The sequence below is a fragment of the Ovis canadensis genome, chromosome 8 (genome assembly GCF_042477335.2).
Source record: "Ovis canadensis isolate MfBH-ARS-UI-01 breed Bighorn chromosome 8, ARS-UI_OviCan_v2, whole genome shotgun sequence".
Taxonomy (NCBI): domain Eukaryota; kingdom Metazoa; phylum Chordata; class Mammalia; order Artiodactyla; family Bovidae; genus Ovis; species Ovis canadensis.
In genome coordinates, this window is record NC_091252.1 from 48,929,732 (window position 1) to 48,954,245 (window position 24,514).

General features: G+C 38.2%; 1 protein-coding gene across 2 annotated transcripts in view; it reads left to right on the forward strand.

The window, feature by feature from the left end:
* Positions 1 to 24,288, forward strand: part of FBXL4 (F-box and leucine rich repeat protein 4) — a 74,206-nt gene extending 49,918 nt beyond the window's left edge. For both annotated transcript variants that reach the window (XM_069599223.1, XM_069599222.1), the window contains exons 7-9: positions 15,227 to 15,298; positions 18,074 to 18,386; positions 23,731 to 24,288. In XM_069599223.1, the coding sequence (XP_069455324.1) occupies positions 15,227 to 15,298; positions 18,074 to 18,386; positions 23,731 to 23,894 (549 nt within the window). In that variant the 3' untranslated portion in view covers positions 23,895 to 24,288. The remainder of the gene's footprint in view (positions 1 to 15,226; positions 15,299 to 18,073; positions 18,387 to 23,730) is intronic.
* The last annotated feature ends 226 nt before the right edge of the window (positions 24,289 to 24,514 follow it).

Genomic DNA, 24,514 nt, shown 5'->3' on the forward strand with positions numbered 1-24,514 from the left:
AGCTTAATACATAGCTAGACTATTTTCCTAATATTTTTGAGCCAAATTGCCTGGATTTGGATTCTACTTTGGATATCACTTACTAATTATATTACCTTGAGGAAGTTTCTTGATGCCTTGTTTCCTTCTATATAAGTGGATATAATGATAATATACCTTTCAAATGGTTGTTGTGAGAATTAACATGATTTAATATACATGAAGAGTTTACAACAGTACCTGTTTCACAGTAAACTTTCTTTAAGAGTTAAGACTGATTTATCAATACTTTTTACGTCTACTTTCTTAAATGAAATTGAGCTGTGTTTTTCCTTTTCACGCCATTTTATCATGTTTGGAGCTTGGATATCTTGGCAAAAAGTATTTGTGACATTGACATCTTTTGCTTGGGTATTTGTTATCAGTTGCTAAGTTGTGTCTGATTCTTTGCAACCCAAGGGACTGCAACATGCCAGGCTTCCCTGTCTTGCACTGTCTTCTGGAGTTTGCTCAAACACATCCTTTGAGTCGGTGATGCCATCCAATTGTCTCATCCTCTGTTGCCCCTTTCTCCTGCCCTCAATCTTTCTCATTCCAATGAGTCAACTCTTCACATCAGGTGGCCAAAGTATTGGAGCTTCACCTTCAGCATCAGTCCTTCATGAATATTCAGTGTTGATTTCCTTTAGGATTTACTGATTTGATCTCCTTGCTGTACAAGGGACTCTCAAGAGTCTTCTCCAGTACCACAGTTCCAAGCATCAATTCGTCGGCACTCAGCCTTCTTAATGTAACTCTCACATCCATACATGACTACTGAGAAAACCATAGCTTTGACTTTGTTGGCAAAGTGGTGTCTCTGCTTTTTAATACACTTTCTAGGTTTGTTATAGCTTTTCTTCAGGCAGTAAGCATCTTTCAGTTTCATGGCTGCAGTTACCATCTGCAGTGATTTTGGAGTCCAAGAAAATAAGATCTGCCACTGTTCCACTTTTTCCCCATCTATTAGCCATGAAGTAATAGGACTGGAATGCCATGATTTTAGTTTTATGAATGTCAAGTTTTAAGTCGGCTTTTTCACTCTCCTCTTTCACCCTGAAGAGGCTCTTTAGTTTCCCTTTGCTTTCTGCCATTCGAGTGGTGGAATAACTTTAATAAATGAGAATTATCTGTTAGGTAGAATTTATCTATAAAACTATCTGGGTGTATAGCTTTTTTATTGCTAGATCAGAGTAGATATCTTTAGCTTGACATAGTTTTTAAACTAATCCGTGGAAACGTGAATATAGTATTCCTGACTTGGGACAGAGTTTTAGCCAGAGTTCAGCTGGTGACTTGGTGGAAAGAAGACTTTGATGCTAGTTCTTGCCCCACCAGTAACAAGCTTAGTGACTTCTTAGTGATCTCTTTCACATCCTAGACTCTCAAGTTCCAGGGTTCTTTATCTGTAGAATGAGAAGACTTTTGTCCCTGAATGCCTGTTTAAAGATAGTGTTAGTCCATGTCTTCATTAGTCCATGGTGAAGTGACTCATGATTTATGAGGGTGTAAAATTGTCAGCTAACTTTGCTTGAGTAGATTTTGCATTCTGAAATTATGCCACACCTGTGTTTTACTGGTATATTTACTGTTATATATTGCCTTGTGTGCTGTAAAGTTTGATACCCTCTGAGCAAGATAACACCCCATTTAAAAAAATCTTCTGATTAAATTTAACTTTAAGAAGAAATGTAGCTTAGTTCATTATTAAGTAAACCTTCAGAAAGAAAAATAGGGTAAAAACGAAGAAATTATATAACTTGCTAGGCATCTTACATCTGGGTTGATTTGTAAAAATCTTTCCCATGATATGCTTTTGAAATGTTATAAATTCACATCATCTAAGTGTGAGGGAATCATTAAATAGTCTACAATTTTCTTCAATTTACCTCCAGAAGCTGATAGTATATGATTACATATATTTTAAAAAGTTTGATTTTATAGGGATTAAGAAGATTTCATAGCTCAAGACTGGAGACCTTATACATATGTATCCAAGTCTAAATAGCATCAACTGTGCTTCCCCCAGTCACTTAAACATAGATGTGAAATCATTGTATGATTTCATTAAGTAAAATTTGGTTTGTACCATATGTTACTACCTATTAAAGTTTGTTTTTATTAATCCAGCTGCTAAAAGACCATAAAATCATTTTTAAATTTATTCTAGATGATTTTTCTGACATTTAGTACATAAAAAAAATTATAAAATTGATTTTCATTGATCTGCATTGGACTTACAATAAAATAAAAAATAATCTCATTTTAGTGATACAAATGGCAAAATTCAAAATGGAGAAAAACTTACCTAGGCAGTGTTGACTTTTAACAGCTTCCCAGCTCTGTATTCAGTGCTCTCTGCCTATACTTTATTTACATCTGTTATCTTGTTATTCTCATCATAGGGGAGATCTGCATCAGACTCCCCTATAGGCACTAAGTGACTCAGAGGAATAAAGGGAAAAGACAGCACAATCAACTGGTCTCTTTTAAAACACACCGAAGTGACACACTGGTAATCGTATCAATCTGTAAGCACCTCCCTTGTTACCTAGGCAGAGAACATCGTGGGCTTCCCTGGTAGCTCAGGTGGTTAAGAATCTGCCTGCAATTTGGGAGACTTGGGTTTGATCCCTGGGTCAGGAAGATCCCCTGGAGAAGGGAATGCAGCCCACTCCAATTTTCTTGTCTGGTGGGCTACAGTCATGGGGTCACAAAGAGCTGGACATGACTGAGCGAAAAACACTGTGTCAACCCTTTTTCCCTTCCATAAGTGCACTGTTTCAGTCCTGCGCTGGTTGTTGGTGGATGAGAAAACTGAGTGAGAAGACAAGATGTAGGGGATTGGCTTCCCTCTAAATCTTCACGTGATCGTTGGCAGGACATTCAGATGTTTTAAACTGTTCTGAAAAGAAAAAAACAGCAATTGATTTCAGATGCCTCTGATGGCTCTAAGGAAATATATGAGGAGAAAAAGAAGATATGAATTTGAACTTCTTGGGAGAGGTTTTTTTTTTTTTTTCTTTTAAGGAATACAGATTATCCAGTGCTAGCCACTTTTACCTTTTTTTTCCCCTGAACTCTATGTAATTCTAAAATAAGCAAAAATTAGTATTACAAAATATTGATACCATGATAGCATATTATGTTCAGAGAGACCAATTTATGATATAGTAGACTTATATTTTATATATCTATATATAATCTACATTAGTAAGTGAAATACATTTATGCCATTTTTTAGGATTTAAGCAAGTGTGTGTGCATGGTGAATGTAGCTTTAGAGGATATTGGAACCTGGGGCTTTTGTCCCAAAGTTTGAGAAAACTCACTGGGTGTATTTTGTTTGCTGTCCTAGACATTTTGCATATTATTTAATCCTTTAGTCCAGTGAGAGTAAGTGTTATTCTTACGTTCAGTTCAGTCGCTCAGTCCAGCTCTTTGTGACCCCATGGACTGCAGCACGCCAGGCTTCCCTGTCCATCACCAACTCCTAAAGCTTGCTCAAACTCATGTCCATAGAGTCGGTGATGCCATCCAACTATCTCATCCTCTGTTGTCCCCTTCTCCTCCCACCTTCAATCTTTCCCAGCATCATGGTCTTTTCCAATGAGTCAGTTCTTTGCATCAGGTGGCCAAAGTGTTGGAGCTTCAGCTTTAGCATCAGTCTTTCCAATGAATATTCAGGACTGGTTTCCTTTAGGATTGCCTGGTTTGATCTCCTTGCAGTCCAAGGGTCTCTCAAGAGGCTTCTCTAACACCACAGTTCAAAAGCATCGATTCTTTGCTGCTTGGCTTTCTTTACGTTACATATGTTGAAATGCTGCTGCTGCTAAGTCACTTCAGTCGTGTCTGACTCTGTGTGACCCCATAGACAGCAGCCCACCAGGCTCCCCTGTCCCTGCAGTTCTCCAGGCAAGAACACTGGAGTAGGTTGCCATTTCCTTCTCCAATGCATGAAAGTGAAAAGTGAAAGGGAACTCCCTCAGTCGTGTCCGACTTTTCGCTACCCCACGGACTGCAGCCTGCCAGGCTCCTCTGTCCATGGGATTTTCCAGGCAAAAGTACTGGAGTGATGTTGAAATGAAAGCCCCCCAAAAGTTAATGTTTCCCAGTGACACAGAGCAACAAATTAGAATTAAGATTTGATCCCAGATTTGGTGGCCTCAGTGTTACAGTGAAAATTGTAAGATACATAAGAACATAGGATAGTAGTTCTTTTAATAGCTTGGCTACCTCTATATAATGGAGAAGGAAATGGTAGCCCACTCCAGTATTCTTGCCTGGAGAATTTCATGGACAGAGGAACCTGGTAGGCTACAGTCCATGGGATCACAAAGAGTTGAAAATGACTCAGCAAATAAAATAGAGCTTTTTCTTTACCACTTAATCCTTTTCTAATCTTCAATTGGTAAGGAAATAAAACATTGTAACTAAGATATACAACATTTTGATCTGGTGTAAAATACAAACTATGAAGTTATATTCTGTAAATACTTTCCAGTCTAAATTGCTATAGGAAAATGGACTTTGATTTTTATTATGAGCAAACTTATTTTGAAGTCTTAGTTCTGAATTTGTAATACCAGTTATTCAAATCACATTTAGAAACATTTAAGTAATAGTTTGTATAATCAATGCATAATAAACTACCTCAAGCAAATGGTTTATATATACGGGCCAACTCTCAATATTGTATCATAGTGGGGAGCAGCACTGGGACATATAATCCCCCAAATATTTTAGCATGTAAAGTAATGCATAGCTGATGTCTAGGTGGTGTGATCTTAAGTGGTTAGGTATAGCCAAGCATGTTTCTGGCCTGGGTACTGAATTAGAATGAGAACCCAGGAGAATGAAACTTGAGTAGGGGAGAAGGCAGTGGCACCCCACTCCAGTACTCTTGCCTGGAAAATCCCATGGATGGAGGAGCCTGATGGGCTGCAGTCCATGGGGTTGCTAAGAGTCGGATACGACTGAGCGACTTCACTTTCACTTTTCACTTTGATGCATTGGAGAAGGAAATGGCAACCCACTCCAGTGTTCTTGCCTGGGGAATCCCAGGGATGGGGGAGCCTGGTGGGCTGCCGGCTATGGGGTCGCACAGAGTCAAACATGACTGAAGCGACTTAGCAGCAGCAGCAGGGTCAGAATTGCCCTATATGCTGGTAGGTAGAGCCTGGTATGCTGATGTGGCACCTCCCTGAGCCAATGGTGAAACAGTGGGTCCAGAGCACTATACTTCTCTCTACCTGATAGATTTTACCGACAAGGCCTGCTGCAGTGACCACTGAGCCTCATGTATAACCTTGTTAGAAACTGAGGTTGTATCATAATGCATTTTGTGTATACTGTCTGATTGCTGCTTTGGTAGTCAATTAAAATGAAAGCAACCTTAAAACAAGCCCCAAGTGTCATTTTGAAACCCAGCCTTTTATGCCCTGGCCTAGTTCATTAAGATTTTTCTCCTCAGCTCCACTGCTTTGGATTATACCATAGCTAGTACCCTACTGTGAGAAGAAGCAGCAGTAGGATCTTTATCACACTTTAACTATGGTTAAAACTGCTCAGCAGCAAGTTCTGGGTATCTGATTCAGACATTATTTTATAGTGTAAAAACTGGGAAGATATTTGTTTTTTAGTCTGTATCAGAGACCCACATCATAAAACAGTTTTCTTGGTTTTCCCACTTGAAAGATTTATGTGCTTGAGAAAGTCACTTATACTAAGCTGAAAGTTTACCTGTTAAAAAATTTACCCAATCACATAGGCTATTGAGAAGACCAAATTAGATCGTACTTGTAAATAACATCACACTGTAAATTAGATAGACTTGTGTACATGTGAAAACGATAGTATAGATTTTTTCAGTATGATCCTACAAGTTACTCCCAACTTTGTGAAGTATTCTTATAGATCCTCCTAAATAGGAATATCTTTTCCATCATGTGCTATGGGAGAAGGCAATGGCACCCCACTCCAGTACTCTTGCCTGGAAAATCCCATGGATGGAGGAGCCTGGTAGGCTGCAGTCCATGGGATCGCTGAGGGTCAGACACAACTGAAGTGACTTAGCAGCAGCAGCAGCAGCATCATGTGCTATGAGGGACTTAGGTTAAATTACTGCCTTCATGCTTCTGATCTGTTTCTGGTAAAAGGAAAGTACATTCCTAACTTATAAACTCCATAATGAGAGGGATCATGTTTGACTCTTTTTATCTTTACAGCTAGTATGTAGAACATTGTCGGGTATTCACTATAGTGAATATATATAGTAGATACGTGGTAAACCTGTGTTGAATGAATGAGTGATAGCTCTCGCTTGTCAATTTATCTTTTCTTTGTTCGATAAGTTAGTAAGCATCAGATAAGTTTGTCTTTCTACAGAATAAGCACATCAGCTAAGCAGATGGATGGGAGATCTACAACTTGGAAAACTTGTAAAAAAATATTTTGAACTTGTATTTGTCCAGAATTTTTAGCTCTAAAAGATAGTGAAATACATTTCTATTTGTTTTGTTAGTTTATTTCATGAGATCTTTTTCTTTCTTTAGATATGTTTAGGATTGTGATGAAAAATTGCTTCATCAGAGATACAGCAAATGTCTTCGTAAAACATCAAAAAAAAAAGAGAGAGAGAAAATCATTAGATAACCTCTTTTCAGAGTTAGGGATATATATACATTGATTGGATTTCAGTAGATGCAGGGCTGTAACTGTATGCCTGATGAAAAGATAGTGCAAAGGGATGGAAAACAGAAATGACCCATATGCTGAGGTTAAGACCCTGTTTAATGCGTGATCTCAGAATAACTAGTGAAACGAATGGTTAAATGCAGTAATTTTCTTTTTACTGAATTTGGTGGGTCCTTGAAGATTGTATAGGCAAGACTTAAGGCAAAAGGTGGGGACAAACATGAAGAAGACTTTAATTGTAGTTAGTTTCTTCTACCATTAATGACAAGGAAGTTATTATAGTAGAGTGAGATATGTAATGATTGGAAAGACTTCAAGTTCTTTTAGTCCTTTTTATCTCTATTCACAAGATTCTTATTACTTATGATAAACATTAATTACAGGTCCTTCTTTAGCCATACGTGATGATGTGTTTTTGTGAGAGAGCTATAGAAATTTAACTCATGAAATAGACTCTTAAATACTTGAAAGAGCTTTTATTTTGAAATAATTTTAGACTTATGAAAAGTTGCATACAAAGTAGATTGCTCTCCTTTATGCATATTTTTTCCTGAACCATTTGAAAGTAATAAAGATATAACTCTCCTTTACCCCTAAAGGGGCATATATCTGCAACTATTCTTAAATACTTGTTCCATGGGCTGAATTGTGTCTCCCCAAAATTTATGTGTTGGAGTCCTGACCCCTAGTACCTCATAATGTGAGGTATTTGGAGATAGGGACTTTCAAGAGAAGATTAAGTTAAATGAGGTCATTAGGGCGGGGTCTAATCCAATATGAGTGGTCTCCTTATGAGAAGAGACTAGGACACAGATACACAGAGGGAAGACTATATGAAAGCACCGAAAGTAAATGGCAGGTTTCAAGCCAAGAGGAGAGGCCGGAGAAGAAATTAACCCTGCTAACACCTCGATCTCGGCTAGCCTCCAGAATTGTGAAAAAATTAATCTCTGTTGTTTAAGTTACCCAGTCTACAGTATTTTGTCATGGCAGTTCTAGCAAACTAATACAACTTGTACAGGATGGCATAGGATAGTTTTTTAACATATTGCACAAAAAGTGACTTCAAAAGAAGGCCTTCACATTGTCTAAAGCAATATGGGTTAGTGTTAGGAGTTTCAACCTGTTTACCTTTTCTTTGTTTTGGGGAAAAAAATGTCTGGAGTTGGGGGTGAGTTGGGGTGTGTAGGTTGCTCAGTAAGAATGTCTTTCTGTTGCTTAGCAGCAGACAAGAGAACCAAGAGTGTTTTTTTTTTTTAAGTTGGAGTTATAAATGGAACACCTGCATCCAGTTTTGATTGCCTCACTTCAAGAATGATAGAGCATAAATTGAAAGAATCTGAAGAAGTGAAAAAACTGACTGTAGGTATTGTAGGGGACTAGCATATGACAGTAATCGTAAGTGTGGTACAGCAAGTGTTTACCGGGCTCACTGTGCTGGGACAAGTTTCAAGGGCCCCACTGCCTTCATCTTAATGGACTAGAAGACAAACAAAAGCAATTGATCTTTACTTCTGTTGAATATCAAAACTCACTTCCTATTTTCTTTTTTCTGTGCTGGTTTATATATAAGTAAAATGTGTACCACTCCCATCTGTTGATGAGAGCACCTGAGCTTTCCTACAGAAGATGCATGTCTTTTGAAAACAGTATGATTTGATTTAGTGCCATGAATTTGCTTTCTGACACATAGATAATGATGTTCTTCTGGCTGCATTCTTACTTGATTTAAAGAACATATTTATGTATATTGGTAAGTAGAGCACAGATGGCCTCTATTTTGTTTATTTATTTTTAAAAGCTTTTGGCCAAGTCACGGGACTGTGGGATCTTAGCTGCCTGACCAGGGATTGAACCTAGACCCCCAGCAGTGGACGTGTGCAGAGCCTTAACCACTGGACAGCATGGGAAGCCCCTGACCTTTCTTTAGTAGAGTGAGTGCAGCTAACAAACTCAGGAGGACGAATGGCCTCTCACCAAAACCAGTGCTGCTTACTAACTGAGATCAAGATCGAGAGGAACACTTGAAGTAGGAAGAACCTACTTTGGTCACCTCTGTTGACTAATGCAGACTGTTGTTAGCTGTACCTAAAATGCAGTCCATTTTAGAGAGCTTCATTTAGCTAGGTAACATGTAAACAGTGGAAACAGTGTTAGGCTTTATTTTTTTTTGGCTCCAAAATCACTGTAGATGGTGATTGTAGCCATGAACTGGCTTACTCCTTGGAAGGAAAGTTATGACCAACCTAGATAGCATATTCAAAAGCAGAGACATTACTTTACTAACAAAGGTCTGTCTAGTCAAGGCTATGGTTTTTCCAGTGGTCATGTATGGATGTGCAAGTTGGACTGTGAAGAAAGCTGAGCACCAAAGAATTGATGCTTTTGAACTGTTGTGTTGGAGAAGACTCCTGAGAGTCTCTTGGACTGCAAGGAGATCCAACCAGTCCATCCTAAAGGAGACCAGTCCTGGGTGTTCTTTGGAAGGACTGATGTTGAAGCTGAAACTCCAGCTGAAACTCTACTTTGGCCTGATGCAAAGAGTTGACTCATTGGAAAAGACCCTGATGCTGGGAGGGATTGGGGGCAGGAGGAAAAGGGGACGACAGAGGATGGGATGGCTGGATGGCATCACTGACTCGATGGACAATGAGTTTGGGTAAACTCCAGGAGTTGGTGATGGACAGGGAGGCCTGGTGTGCTGCGATTCATGGGGTTGCAAAGAGTTGAACACGACTGAGCAACTGAACTGAACTGAAAACAAAAGATATTAATAATTATTTGTTTTTAAACAGAATCAAGAATTGATTGTAATAACTTTTCATATATTCTAAAACTAACAAACTTTTAAAAGTCCTTAATATAGGTCTCCAGGAAAGACTATGTCTATACTTCTTTTCTATCTTGGATGAGTTTATAGAAGTGCCAGTGGAAATGAGGCTTTTGGTGGAGGTGAGTGTGTGTGACCTGTGTGATTGGCCATGATTCAGCTACAGTGACAAGCCTGTTGGCTTCTTGGGCGTCAGATTCATTATCATCCACAATCATGACAGTAAGCAATATACCAGGTATAAGCAATCTACCTGGTAAGGACACATTCATTAAAAACAGCTGATTAGCACATTCTTTCATTATTGGCACATCACAGGGGAAACCAGATTACAGTTATGAGACCTGTATAGTGAGTTTAGAATGAGAACCGTGAGCGTTACTTATGTGACTTAAATGCTTCAAGACTTCAGCACAAAACAGATTGATAACTCCCTCTTAGCAGGAAGGAAAGGTATGCTTTTGGAAGCAGATAGTCTTTGGACATGTACATCCTCTTCACCTGAGCATAATTCAGATGAACAGTGTCAACCAAGTGTGCTTCAGACTTGTCTTCTGTGCTCTCTAAACAGTCCAACCCTTAACCCTCAGATCAGAGCATTCTTTCTGTTAATGTAGGCAGTAGGGTTATAGCCCAGTTCAGCTGGTATGCAAAGTGCCACGACTTTTTGACTGCGCATCTCTGCCATCATCCATCATGGGCTGATATGGAAAATGATTGGTTTAGTCATCTGTGACCAAAGATGTGTTCAACTGTATTATTATAGGAGAGATCCACTACCATGGTAGAAATAAACTCTGAAATGAGACCATAGAGCAAGGCATATGTGTGTGATTTGGTCTTAGGTTTTATTGTTTCATACACATTGGTTTTTGGAATTTGGCGCTGGAAAAGGTCAGTTTTCATTCCAACCCCAAAGAAGGGCAGTGCCAAAGAATGTTCAAACTACCACATAATTGCACTCATGCTAGCAAGGTAATGCTCAAAATCCTTCAAGCTAACCTTCAGCAGAATGTGAACCAAGAAATTCCAGATGTACAAGCTGGATTTAAAAAATGCAGAGGAACCAGAGATCAAATTGCCAACATTCATTGGATTATACATGTGCTTCATTGACTGTGTGGATCACAACAAACTGGAAAACTCTTAAAGAGATGGGAATACCAGACCACCTTAACTCTCCTAAGAAACCTGTATGAAGGTCAAGAAGAAACAGACATGGAACGATGGACTGGTTCAAAATTGGAAAGGAGTATGACAAGACTTACATTGTCACTCTGCTTATTTGACTCACCCAAGATAGTTTCTTGGGCAAACTCTGGGAGATGGTGAGGGACAGGGAAGCCTGGTGTCCATGAGGTTGCAAAGAATCAGACTCGACTGAGCGACTGAATAATGACATGATCTTGAACATTCTCTTTTTAGAGCTCAATCAGAAGTCTAACTTTTCTACCACAATGTTGATCTTCAGGTTTAACCTGTTAAAGACAATACTACTTTCAAGTTGTGGTTATGTATCAGGATCTAAACTGTATCATATTGTGTATTTAAACAGTATAAAAGAAACAGTTTATAGTAAAGATTTATATAAACATCTATAAAGTAATTGAATTTAAATATCCTAAATATAGTTAGTTTCAAGTATTTTAAATAGTTCTTAAAATACTTCAACTTTTAGTCTATATTTCCCTTACCTAAATTTATTGATATTAGAATTCTGGGCCCCAAAAATATTAGAGAAAGAGAAATTCATACATGTATGTGTATCTTAAATTTCAATAATTGAGTTATTGTGTTCTTAGGATTTCTTTGGTGGTATTTATGTAAATTTATAAATATTCATTAGTGAATATACTTTTCTAACATCTCATCTCATTACTTGTAGTTACTGCTCTGACAGTGAAAGCACATTTGTGATAAGGTGATGTCACTAGTCTATTTTATTTAATGTATGTTTGTGATATATAGACCTGTTATCTGTTTCATTAATATGCTGTCTAGGAATCATGTTTTAGAGTAGAAAATACTGATTTAAAAAATTCTACCATCCTATATTAAGAGTGTTGTAAGTAATGTTGTATTTGTTATTAAAGATAAGCAACAATTTTTAACTGTAAAAAATTTTAATTGTAAAACTTATTAACTAGTTACAATAACTATAAACCTATATTAATGTAAGATAGTGACCATAATATTGCATATGTGGATTATATAAGGTCTCATTATATTATACAATATGCATGATACATGAATATATATAATTGTTATTCTACTAAGCTATAAATCAGGACTATCTAAAACTTATATGTGAGTATAATAAGCATCAGTTATCATTTTTATTTTTGCTTAGCCCTTTAGAAGTCTGGAAGAAAGGAGATTATGATAGATTACTTTATGGATAGCATCTCTTCAAAAAACTGTCAATGAAAATTTGAATTTCTATCTTCTTTCATCTTTTACATATGCTTTAAAAATATTTATTTATTTATTATTGGCTGTGCTGGGTCTTCATTGCTGTAGAGGCTCTGTCTAGTTTCAGTGAGCAGAGGCTCTTCTTTAGGGTGATATGCAGGCTTCTCACTGCAGTGGTTTCTCTTGTTGCAGATCAGGCTCTAGAGTGCTACTGAGGCTTTGGTAGTTGTGGCATGTGGGCTCAGTATTTGGGACTCCTGGCTTCTAGAGCAGAGGCTTGATAGTTGTGCAAGGGCTTAGTTGCTCCACGGCATGTGGGATCTTCCTGGACCAGGCAGTGTACCAGTGTCTTCACTGGCAGGTGGCTTCTTTCCCATAAGCCACCAGGGAATCCCTCCTTTATTTCTTAATAAATTTCCTTGTAACAAGTAGTGGCAATAATAATTGTCTGTAACCTATAGTTATCCATTGGATTTTATCAAGGCCAGTAGGTAGATTTCAGGTAGAATGCGAAAGGATTCTTTCTTTATGAGTGAAAATCCTACTCATCAGGTGCCAGCATTCATCTAGAGCAGGGGTCCCTAACCTCTGGGATCTAATGCCTGATGATCTGAGGTAGAGCTGATGTAATAATAGAAATGAAGTGCACAATAAATATAGTGCACTTTAACCATCCCCAAACTGGTCCCCCCAACCCTGGTCCGTGGAAAAATTATCTTCCAGGAAACCTGTCACTGGTGCCTAAGAGGCTGGGGACTACTGACCTAGAGTATGTTTTGAAAATTCTGCAGAAGGAATTAACATGAATCCAGTCACTTCTTAGTGACTCCCCTTCCACAGTGATTTAAATAACGTTGACCTTTGTTTAAAAATTGCAAACTCATTTGAAAATGAATCTGCTACTTTGCATTATTAAAGCTTCTAACTATTTAAATTGTATTTTAATTTTATAGAGCTACTCTTATGCTTATATTGAATTTTACAGGACTAACCAGCAGAATTTGTCAATTTGGGGACCTTAAAGGTATCTTAAATCTTTTAAATGAGAGGTTCATAAAATTGGTCAGTTTTTATTTGTGAATACCTTTTTTGCAGTACCCTTAATGTAGCTTTAATCCATCTGTTTGTGTGTTCTAGAAGTGTAGAAGTGCTTCAAGTAGTCATTAAGGTAGAATTGTTTTCTTAAGTTGGAGGTGGGCCTGTTCATTCTGAGGATAATAAATATTTTCGACCTTGCAGGCCATATGGTCTCTGTCGTAACTACTCAGCCCTGCTGCTGTAGAATGAAAAGTTATAAACAATACAGAAAGAAATGGGTGTGCCTTGTTTCAACAAAACTTTATTTACAAAAACAGACGATAGTCCAATGAGCAGTGTTTCATCAGCTCCTGCTCTAAATCATTGAGTCTGTAGTTTTTCTAAAATCAGGTCATTTTATGCCTGGAAGTGAAGAGGCAGTTTCTGCTTTTTGCTTTATCATCAATAGTAGTACTTTCATTCTGAATACTAATAGAATAGAGAAAAGAAAAGATACTAAAGATACCCTAGAAGGAGACTGGTTAACTGGATTTGGAGAGATTGCAGGCTGATCTATAGACTTGTACTCTATACCTGGGAAAGATTGAAAGCAGGAAGAGAAGGGGACAACATAGGATGAGACGGTTGGATGGCATCACTGACTCGATGGACATGAGTTTGAGCACGCTCTGGGCGTTGGTTATGGACAGGGATGCCTGGTGTGCTGCAGTCTGTGGGGTTGCAGAGTTGGACACAACTGAGTGACCAACCTGAACTGGTATCTGGGTATTCCTACAGTCTCTGGCTTATCATGAGCTCTGCTGGAGAAAGTCAGGAAACGGTTAACTTGTGCTGGCTCACCTCAGTGCTCCCAATCAACCCTTTTATTTATCTCTATTTGACTCCTTGTTACATTCCTCACAGCATCTCTTCCAAGGTCATTCTTATCCCCTCATAGCTTGGTATCAGCATTTGATCTCTCATCTCTTATTTAGGAAAGATGTGTGATATCATTCAATATGAATCTCTTATGTTCTATGTTAGTTCCTTTTTTAAGGTAGGAATGAAAAGTTATCATTTTTATGTATAATTAAATGAATTTTTAATTCTCAATTTAATATGCAGACTGTGTAAGTTATTGTAAAATATTTGCCTAAACAAGTATAATTAGCTGTGAACAGTGAAGGAACTCAGCCATACATATACATGTATCCATTCTCCCCCAAACACCCCTCCCATCCAGGCTGCCACATAACATTGAGCAGAGTTCCATTTACTATTCAGTAGGTCCTTGTTGGTAATCCATTTTAAATACAGCACTAACTGCTATTTTTTTTTTTGGTTTTATAACACACTTGAAATAGATTAAACAGAGGTTGTATACTATCATTTTAATTTTTTTAGATGGTATTTAGCTCAAATATTTAGAAAGTTTGCCACATGTTTGAGTAGTAATTTTTTTTGTAGTTTATAAAAGAAAAACTAGTAATCTGGATGTTTTGCATTGTTTGTTTTAAAATTTGTCACAGTGGGCATGTAATCAAGTGAAATTTTGATTGTTTAGAGATGTTTCAGGAACCATGATTATGTAGCAGTCTCGCACACCTTTGGGTTTCTTTAGTGGTGAGACCCTTTTCACTGCCCAGGGTGGATGGGCTGAAATGGCAGGAACATGACTAGAAAGCACACAGTATATACGTTTCAGTGAGCATGTTGCTAGTGACAGGTGCTCGATGGTTGTTGGGATCCTTGTCAACAGAGAGAATCCTTTGACATTAAAGTCACCGGCTCCATCCTGATTTGGGGTGGCTATTGGCAGTTCCATCAGGCTGCAGCTGATCAGTGAATGTCAAAGCTGTGCTGTTCTACAGTCACCAGCTCTCGTGTGTGTGTGTGTGTGTTTTAGGGAGGGATGGTTTGGCTTATCTTGTTATTTCGTCTTCACCAGGCTTTCAAATTGCTTACCTTTGGGAAATGCACTGAGAGGTCATAGGGAATATAGGTGTCTTTAGGACATGCAAAATCATATACAGAGTGATGACTTATGTGGAGACGAGTAATGATTACTTTGACTCCAAGCCAATCAATGGTGTGAACACCTGGGGACTCATTAAATGGGATTTGTGGTGTCTGTAACTGAGGTTTTGAGCTCTATTTCAGGAAAAGCAGTGACAGCCCTTAATGTCTAATTGACCTCTTTGTTTCACTTTCTTTCTTTTTCCTTATTTGCGTCTGATGTGGGTCCCAATGCAGCAAACAGCCCTGCTCAGCATTTTGAACTTCTGTTCAGACCTCCAGCACCTCAGTTTGGGTAGTTGTGTCATGGTAAGTATTGGAAAATTACTTTTTCTTCCCATGGGTGAATTTTATCCCGACTCAACCCACACCCACTCGCAGCTTTTCAGATTTATGGTTAGCAACTGTGCACCCCACTTTCAAACATTTTTCTTAAATCGAAGAGTTTGTCTTTGAAACATGGACATTACTTATCTGTGAGAACAAGGAGAGAAGTATAGTGTGGTATAAAGTGGGTGGTTCTGCCTCAAGTAAGATGCTATCTCAGACAAGCTATTTACCTCTCTGGGCTTCTTTACAAAATAGTAAATCAATCATACCTAAATGCCAGTAGTTTGGTAACTTTTTCACAAGGCTAAGTTTAGTTTTTGAGATCTGAGATTATTTCCTGGAAATGTTGATGATAGTAGATAAATTTATTTTGTTTGCTTTTGCATTTGTTTTACTGCCCTTATTGAGTAAGATAAAATGATGGACACCAGCCTATGTTGATGCTCACATATTTTTGAAGCAGTGGTCACTGGTCTGTGAAATCCAAAAGTCTAGGGACTCTTGGAATAATCTTGAGATTTAAAATTGTAGTTTACATGTCATTAAAAGAGTTCATGCCATGAATTAAATGTTTTTCAACTAAATGGCATGGTTAATAGATAGTACTGACACTTAAGGGACAGCAGAGCCCTTGGTGTGTTTATGTGTGTGTGTTCTGTGTATGTGTATGTGTGCATACACACTCAAAGGAAATGCATCTCCCAGTGTAACTGACTGTAGAGCAATCTATTCCTTTTAATTTTATCTGTCCCCCCCAACCCCAACGCACACATTCAAAGCAGACTTGGGAAACCCTAAATCATTCCAGTTTTGCATCCACTTATTAGGAAGACCTTAATAAGCAGGATGGTTGCAAGATCAAAGTTTCTTAGGCTTTGTTAAACCACATGTATAGACTCCAGCGGGCTTCTTTGGTGGCTCCGACCATAAAGAATCTGCTTGTGGTGCAGGAGACCTGGGTTTGATCCCTGGGTTAGGAAGATGTCCTGGAGAAGGGAAAGGCTACCCACTCCGATAGTCTTGTCTGGAAAATTCAATGAACAGAAGAGCCTATCAGTCTACAGTCCATGGAGCTGCAAAGAGTCAGACATGACTGAGGTGCTGACACTTTCACTTTCATAGGCTTAGGCTCATCTTGGTCTCTGGAGACAGTCTTGGGAGCCTACTCACTCAGTATTAAGTTTGGCTTACTTCTGGTCAACTTTTTACCTTAGTAAGCCATTTCATGGGCTTCTGTTGGGTCCTTCTAGTTTCTCTTGTAGATGAGCTCAGTGACATTCCGTGGCACTTTCTGTGACAACACACCAGCCAGTTACTGTCACTTGGATCTTTGCCTATTGTTAGCCCGCCTTCTTTAGATTGGTAAGGACCCTGTTTTAACTTTGGCTAAAGGTTTCTGCCTGTTAATTACCTCCCCATAAAGTAGAGCAGCATTTTCTAGAAAAACAGGCCTCTGATCACAGGCACTTTAGAGTTGGAATTATGTATGTTTATAGTTGGAATTAGGTGTAGTAGCAGGCAATATTTTCCAAAGTTGACCTATGGAATGTTAGTCCTAAAAGATATTCAATTTAGAAAGTTGTGTATTTATGGGAAAGAGTAGGGCAAATAGGAATTCTGGGTCAAAATTAGGAAACGATGCTCCTGTATCTTCCTCCTGACATTTTCAATAGTATGTCCTACAATAAAGAGAGTTTGCCTTTGCTTAAGCCAATATTTTCTAGCTTTACCTGACACTGAACCTGTTTCTCCATATCACATCTATGAACGTGTCCCACTCGTTCCCAGAGACCCTGGCAGCTGCTACTCCCTCCTTCAACCCCTGCCACTGTAATCACTCTCGCAGCACCTTGTTTTATTATTTTACTTATCACTCTCTGAATTTATTTTGCTCACTTATCTGTCTGTATGTCTTTCCGAGAAATGTGAACACAGTATTTTTTGTTGTTGTTGGTTCACTGTTGTTCCAGATGTCTGGAGTAGTGCTGGCAAATTGTAGATGAAAATATGAATAAAGAAATAAACAAAAGGAAGTAATCATTGACAATGTTTGCGGTTTCATTTCCTTTTGATGTCTGGTGATAATGCCAATACCTGATTATAACAAAAGGAAATAAAACTCTTAAAAAGAATCTGTTTAAAGAAACATCATTAAAACAGTCAAAGTCCATGAACAATGTTTAATTCTTGATTAGTAGAAGCTTATCCCATAATCATAAGTTAAATCACTTGACACCTCTGATAACTGACAACAGCTAATGTATCACGATATAAATTATTTTCCGGTTGCATTTTCAGTCTCCAGGGACCTCCTTCAACCAAAACTAGTATCCTTATTAATACTATCAACATATTCACTTACTATTTTAATGCCTAGCAAAGTACAGACCTTTCCCAGGGAGATCTTACATACCTATCAAAGTGGCAACAGCACTGTCAAAATGGGAGGCATACACTAAATAATCCTCAGATTCTTCAAGAGGGCCTGAGGATTTCAGGCTGCCTTTGGATTTAATTCATTAACATCCTGTCTGGAACTCTTGTAAGTGGCTTTTTAAGGACGTGATCACTCTTGCTGTTTCATGAAACAGCGGCCGCTCTGGGAGATGAGTGAGCAGATCTGTATTAACTGCAATGTGGGCGTGTTTGCGTGGAAGCAAGCAACAGGAGGTGATTAAGGGTGTTTGAGCATGCTCCAGAGAGTGTCTGTTTCTGAGCATTGTGTGGGAAAGACTGAAATTACTTGGTTTTCAGATTGAAGACTATGATGTGACAGCTAGCATGATAGGAGCCAAGTGTAAAAAACTCCGGACTCTGGACCTGTGGAGATGTAAGAACATCACTGAGAGTGGGATAGCCGAACTGGCTTCAGGGTGTCCGCTTCTGGAGGAACTTGACCTCGGCTGGTGCCCTACTCTGCAGAGCAGCACCGGGTGCTTTGCCAGACTGGCACGCCAGCTTCCAAACTTGCAGAAACTCTTTCTAACGGCTAACAGGTCGGTGTGTGATACAGACATCGAAGAGCTGGCGTGTAATTGTACCAGATTACGCCAATTGGACATATTAGGTAAGGTGCAGTCTGTAAGTTTTGTTTTAAAGCCTTGACATAAAAGCTAATCTCAGACATTTTATAAAGAAAAAAAAAATCTTGGATGCAATCAAAATGTTGTCTTGACAATTATAACTGTCCTTAAGTAGGAGAGGGAGGGCAATAACAGAATTTTATCATTGAATTTATCAGAAAGCTCTGAATAATCCTTAGTTCTTGGTCTAGTGAGAAGAATGAGAGTTTGGATGAGCTGTGTTCTCCATTTTTATTGACAGATAAGAAATAATTCGTTTGTATAATGAATTCAAGACACATACATGGCTTCTTGATGTTAAATTCTTGATTAAAGAATACTGTAAGTCTCTATCCCTGATGATTGTGCTTTTAGGAGTAGTTCTACCCTAAGGCAGAGCTATTGAAAATGCTTCCCAGTTCTGGGATTCCTTGTGTCTTTATTGCAATTTACAGCCAGAAACTGTGTGATATTTTGTTACTTCTGATGTTGGCCAGAATTGCTAGAATGCCATGGTTATAATTGTCCACACAGTTATGAACCCAAAACACTTGCCCTGTGTTTCTGGTAATCTGTTAATACTAATAGATTAGTCCTTGAAGTGCTAGTTATATCTTTTCCTGTTTATTCAACATTTAGCCAAAGGGAAACCTGAAGATTTTCAGCACTGGTGTTTCTGGTTTCACTTAAAATCTCTCCACAGTCCAGGCTTATGGTACATTTGTAGGTGTTGCTTATATAGTCACGTGTTACTTATCAGAGTTACTTATAGGCAGAAATTGTTTCTTAAAAACTTAGGAATGGAAAATTAAGCATATGGGGTTAATAGTTACAAAGTAAGTAACAAAGATATATATATGCTAGAATTATATTCAGTATCTTATAATAACTTATAATGGAATATAATCTTCAAAAATTACTGAATTCATTGTACCATATACCTGAAACTAATACAATATTATAAATCAACTCTACTTCAGTAAAAGTAAATACATTTTAGAAAATCAATTAAAAAGTTGATTTAAAAAATTTAGGAAGAACTTCTTGTTTATTATATACACACTTTGGGCTAGATACTTCATCTGTGTTATATTCTCCTTTATCTTCATAGCTCAGAAATCTGGATATCATTTGTCTTTTCATAGTTGAGGGTGCTGGAGCCAGCAGTTAACATGTAGCAGAGCAAGGGTCAAGTACAAGGATTTTGAGCCCAGGATCAGTACTGTCTTTTCAAAACACCACATCTACTTAACTTGCTTATTTCTTTTCCTGCCTATTCACGTTCTCCCTTGAATTAGCCTAGACTTTTTTTTTATAAGATAAATATTTTGAAATGTTCAAAAAGAAGTCAAAGTCACAGGGACGATGAGAAAAAGCAGCCAGAGGCCTTTAAAAATAATCATGCCGTGGTGGATTCATGTTGATGTATGGCAAAACCAATACAATATTGTAAAGTAATTAGCCTCCAATTAAAATAAATAAATTTGTATTAAAAAAATAATAATCATGAATTCCATCAGGCTTCACTTCAGAGGATGGTGCCAGTGTTGTTTAAAATCTATTTTACAGTTCCCCCTCCAAAAAAACCCTCAAATAAACCCAGAAACATACTAGAATGGAAAGTAGCCAGTATCTGAAAGAGATGCCACGAAACTCCAAACACATAAGTAACACTGATCCCAAAACAAAGCACAGGTGTTATGGACCATGGGTTTTGTTGTCAGGTAGCCTAAGTTTGGTCTATGAATGTATGAATTACTTGACAGAGACATAAAAGAAATATAGGTAAGAAGTATCATGACTTCTTTTGAAATATTTGTGACTTGCATGAGGAAGGGAGTATCATTATTTATTTTGCTGAGTATAGTTATATAATTTTCAATGGAAGATGACCATCATGCAAATATATTGGAGCATCTTATTTCAAATATAAAGAGCACAGTAAAATGTCACTAATAATAATTCATAATGTTAACACCAAAGTGACTATATGCTTTATACTGTTCTGAGCATATTTTAACTTATTTAATCATCACTGTAACCTCATGAGGTATTAATAGATATATTAGCCACAGAAGAGAAAACAGGTAGAAATAAGTTAAATGATTTGTCCAGGGCTCCTGACTAGTAAGGAATCTGAACTTGAACCAGAGTCTCTGCTTCTAACCACTCTGCTGTATTTTTATTGTTTTTTCATTTCTTTTCACCATTTAGTGTTAGAATCCTTATTGTTTTCTTTTAAAAGGGATTCTTAGTTAAACCATGCTGATATTCATTATTTTATTTGTCATTTTGTGATTAGCACATATGAATGTTAAGTGGCATAACTTCTTCATACTGAACGTACGTATCTATCAGTACAAAGCTGAATAAGATAGAGTACCTGTCTTCAGAGAGTTGATAACCTAGCAAGAAGAAATAAAACAAGCATATAAATAACTGTAATGCAAGGTAGAAGCAAGTCCATCGTGATGAGGCTCAAAGCAAAGAGAAATATATATATGATGAGAGAAATAAAGAAAGGCTTAATTCAAAAGGCTAATAGGGGACTGCCCTGGTGGTCCAGTGGTTGAGAATCTGTGTGTCAGTGTAGGGGACACTGGTTCAATCCCTGGTCCAGGAAGATCCCACATGCTGTGGGGCAACTGAGCCCATGTGCTACAGCTACTGAAGCCCAGCTGTCTTAGAGCCCACGCTCTGCAAGAAGGGAAGCCCTGCAGGGAGAAACCCACGTGCTACAGCTAGAGACGAGCCCCTGCTTGCCGCAACTAGAGAAAACCCGTGCTGAGCAACGGAGATCCAGCACAGCCCCAAATAAATAAATATGTAAAATAATTTTTTTTAAAAAAAGGCTAATAGGTATTTGAAAGATAGACTTAAAAAATGAGCAGGAAATTGGGGGAGGAGGGCATTTTAGGCAGAAAGAATAGCATGAAGCAAAAGCAGAGGAGTTGAAATCACAGGATATCTTTAGAGAATAGGCAGTCTTATTTGATCTAAAATGTTGGTATAATGGAGGGTAACATGGGGAGTTTTAAACACCCGGATGAGGAATCTGCACAAAATTAAGGAAGAGCTCTTACTGGGCTTCAGTTAGGGGTATGAATGATATATTTAGAGCTATATTTTAGGAATCCTTACCTGGAAATCAGTAGTAGGTGACTTGGAGAAGGAAGAGATCAAAACCAGAGATTGGCTGCAATAATCCATCTAATGCGGGTCTACACCAGGGTAATGGCATTGGGAAATTAGCCACCATCCCTTCATCCTTTTGTTGATTACACACCTATTGAGCATATACTGTGTTTGGCCTTGTTTTCAACACTGGAGATACTCAGTGCCCTGAAAGAGCAAGCTGACTGAAAACAGGACTGTGTCCTAAGTAGACGACAAAACCACAGCACAGAGTGCCCTGGAAGAATACGACAGGGGACACTAGCCCAGTTAAATGTTCAGTCTCTGACTTCCTTCCCTGAAATTCTCTTGGGCTTTAGGAGCTCCGGATTTATCAGGAAAGACTTCCCTAGTGGCTCAGTGGTAAAGAATCCAAGCTGCAATGCAGGAAACACAGGTTTGATCCTTGAGTCCAGAAGATCCTCTGGAGGAGGAAATGGCAACTCACTCCAGTATTCTTGCCTGGGGAAACCGATGGACAGAGGAGTCTGGCGGGCTACAGTCCATGGGGTCACAAAAGATTTGGACACGACTTAGCAACTGAACAACAACAGTTTATCAGGAAACTCAGATTCAAATGACCAAGACTGGCAAATAGACAATGGTCACAACCCTAGGTGGAAAACTTCACAGGCTTTGGTGAAGTTTTCTGATCTTATATAACAAAATCCCCATCAGGATAGCTTACAGTGTAGTGTTAGTCTCTCAGTCGTGTCTGACTCTTTGTGACCCCTTGGACTGTAGCCCACCAGACTCTTCTGTCCATGTAATTCTCCAGGCGTGAATACCGGAGTGGGTAGCCATTCCCTTCTCCAGGGAATCTCCCACATTGCAGGCAGATTCTTTACCGTCTGAGCCACCAACTAAAGCATACAAAAAAGACAATTATCATGAAGATACAGGTGTCCATCTCAGATCCCATGGGTAGAAGCTGCCTGTGGTCAGACCTCAGGAGGGACCGAAAACCATCAAAAGGCGAGGGAGCTTTTTCTCATTTTCCTTCCTTCTCCTGTCTTGCCTGCTGAGGCCCCCATCCCCGATGCCCTCCCTGTGCTTCCGTAGGCTTTGTGTCTGCATCTCCCTCTGGTGTTGCTTTGTTCTTCTCTTGTCATGCTCTCCATCTCTGCTTCTCTGGGTACACATGGCCAAATATCACAATCCTGACCCAATTTTCCATGTCTTTAGTTCAAGAGATTGAGTGGGCACTGGAGACTTTACTGAATCCCAATTCTGAATTCCCAGGAGGATCTGCATTTTTTTGTCACAGGGCTGGTCACAGTCAGGATAGCAGTATAGTCACAGCTTCAAGAGTCTGCGGCAGGGAGGGGAGGAGATAGGATTTCTCAGAGCAAAAGGCATAGACGACTGTTTCAGAAACTTTAATTCCCATCCCACGAATGTATACGCAATACCATTGTGGGGTTTGTTTTTTTTTTTTCCCTCCCTAGAAAATCTGTAGTTACAACACATGACATCTTAGAGCCTAGTCATATTTGGTATGTTTTGAGTACCTGCCATGTATCAGGTGCTTTACTTAATTTATATGATTTATAGTCCATCCGAATACCCCATACTCACTTCAGATTTATTATGAGCTAAATAGTACTCATCAGCCATCATTTGTCTTCCAGTCATGCCATTTTATACTTACTGTAAAACTTATCAAGTTGTATTGTACTTATTTGCTTTCAACTCTGGTCAATGAGTTCTTTAAGGCAGGCACATGTCTTACTAATCTTTGTATCTCCAGTGCCCTGAGACAGAAGTTTCTACAGGGCAGTTGTTCAGTAATTGCACTGCATGGAATTAGAGGTTGAATAATTGTAAGTATTGAGGCCCGATTTGACCCACGGGTTCAGGAAAATGAGATGTGCAAACAGTTTTGAACTGGGACGAACAGAAATAGGAAAGTCTGGAGGAGCTGACTGGAAAGGGTAGGAGGTAGGAATGAAAATCAAATGGGTAGGTCGTTGATGAAATTCAGGTCCTAGATTCACCAGCTTGGCTGGAAAACTATTTTTTACAGGACAGTTTCAATATTAAATCTTTTAAGAAATGTTCTCAATTTTTAAAAGGCTATTTTAAATGTGTTTTAAATAATTAACAAAAGGACCTTTTCATCAGGATATTATATAAAAGTTGTATAATATTTTGTTTTGTATTGTTTTTAAACAGGAACAAGAATGGTAAGTCCGGCCTCCTTAAGAAAACTCCTGGAATCTTGCAAAGATCTCTCCTTACTTGATGTGTCCTTCTGTTCTCAGATTGATAATAGAGCTGTGCTGGAACTAAGTGCGAGCTTTCCGAAAGTGTTCATAAAAAAGAGCTTTACCCAGTGACTTCATATATATCCTGTAATAAAATGAATGTGCTTTTTTAGGGTTTTATTTTGGGGTTGGTTTTGTTTAGTTTTTATAATGGTGGGCATGTCTTAATGTCCCATTAAGACGTTTGTGGATTTTAAAGAAAAATGTGGAATTGTCCCTTAAATCACTGCATCGATGATTTAAACAGATGTTTTCACAAAATAATGTAAGCACTTTCCTTCAAGAATATTTGAGTGGCTCATATTGTTTTTATCTTTGGTTAATCAGTGGTATGATGCTTTAGTCAGTAACTATATGTTTGATAAAAGTAATATGGAAACATTTTAACTTATTTTGAAAGGAGCACTTTGGACAATAAAGTATCATGATATTTATGCAAAAATAAATTTAATTTTTCACACCTCCATGTAAGGATGCCTTATTAATATTAAACCTTATGACCTGGCCAGTATTCTGTTTGGTATGTACAAAATTGTCAGAGTTGTGTGAAGGAAGAATCTTATTTTTCATCTGTTAAGGTTATTTTTTAAGTTGATATACTAAATTATTCAAGTTGAAACTTTTTAGTTTCTCTACTTTTCTGATATATTTATCTATTTTACTGTTGGATAATAACAGTATAAAAAGATGGG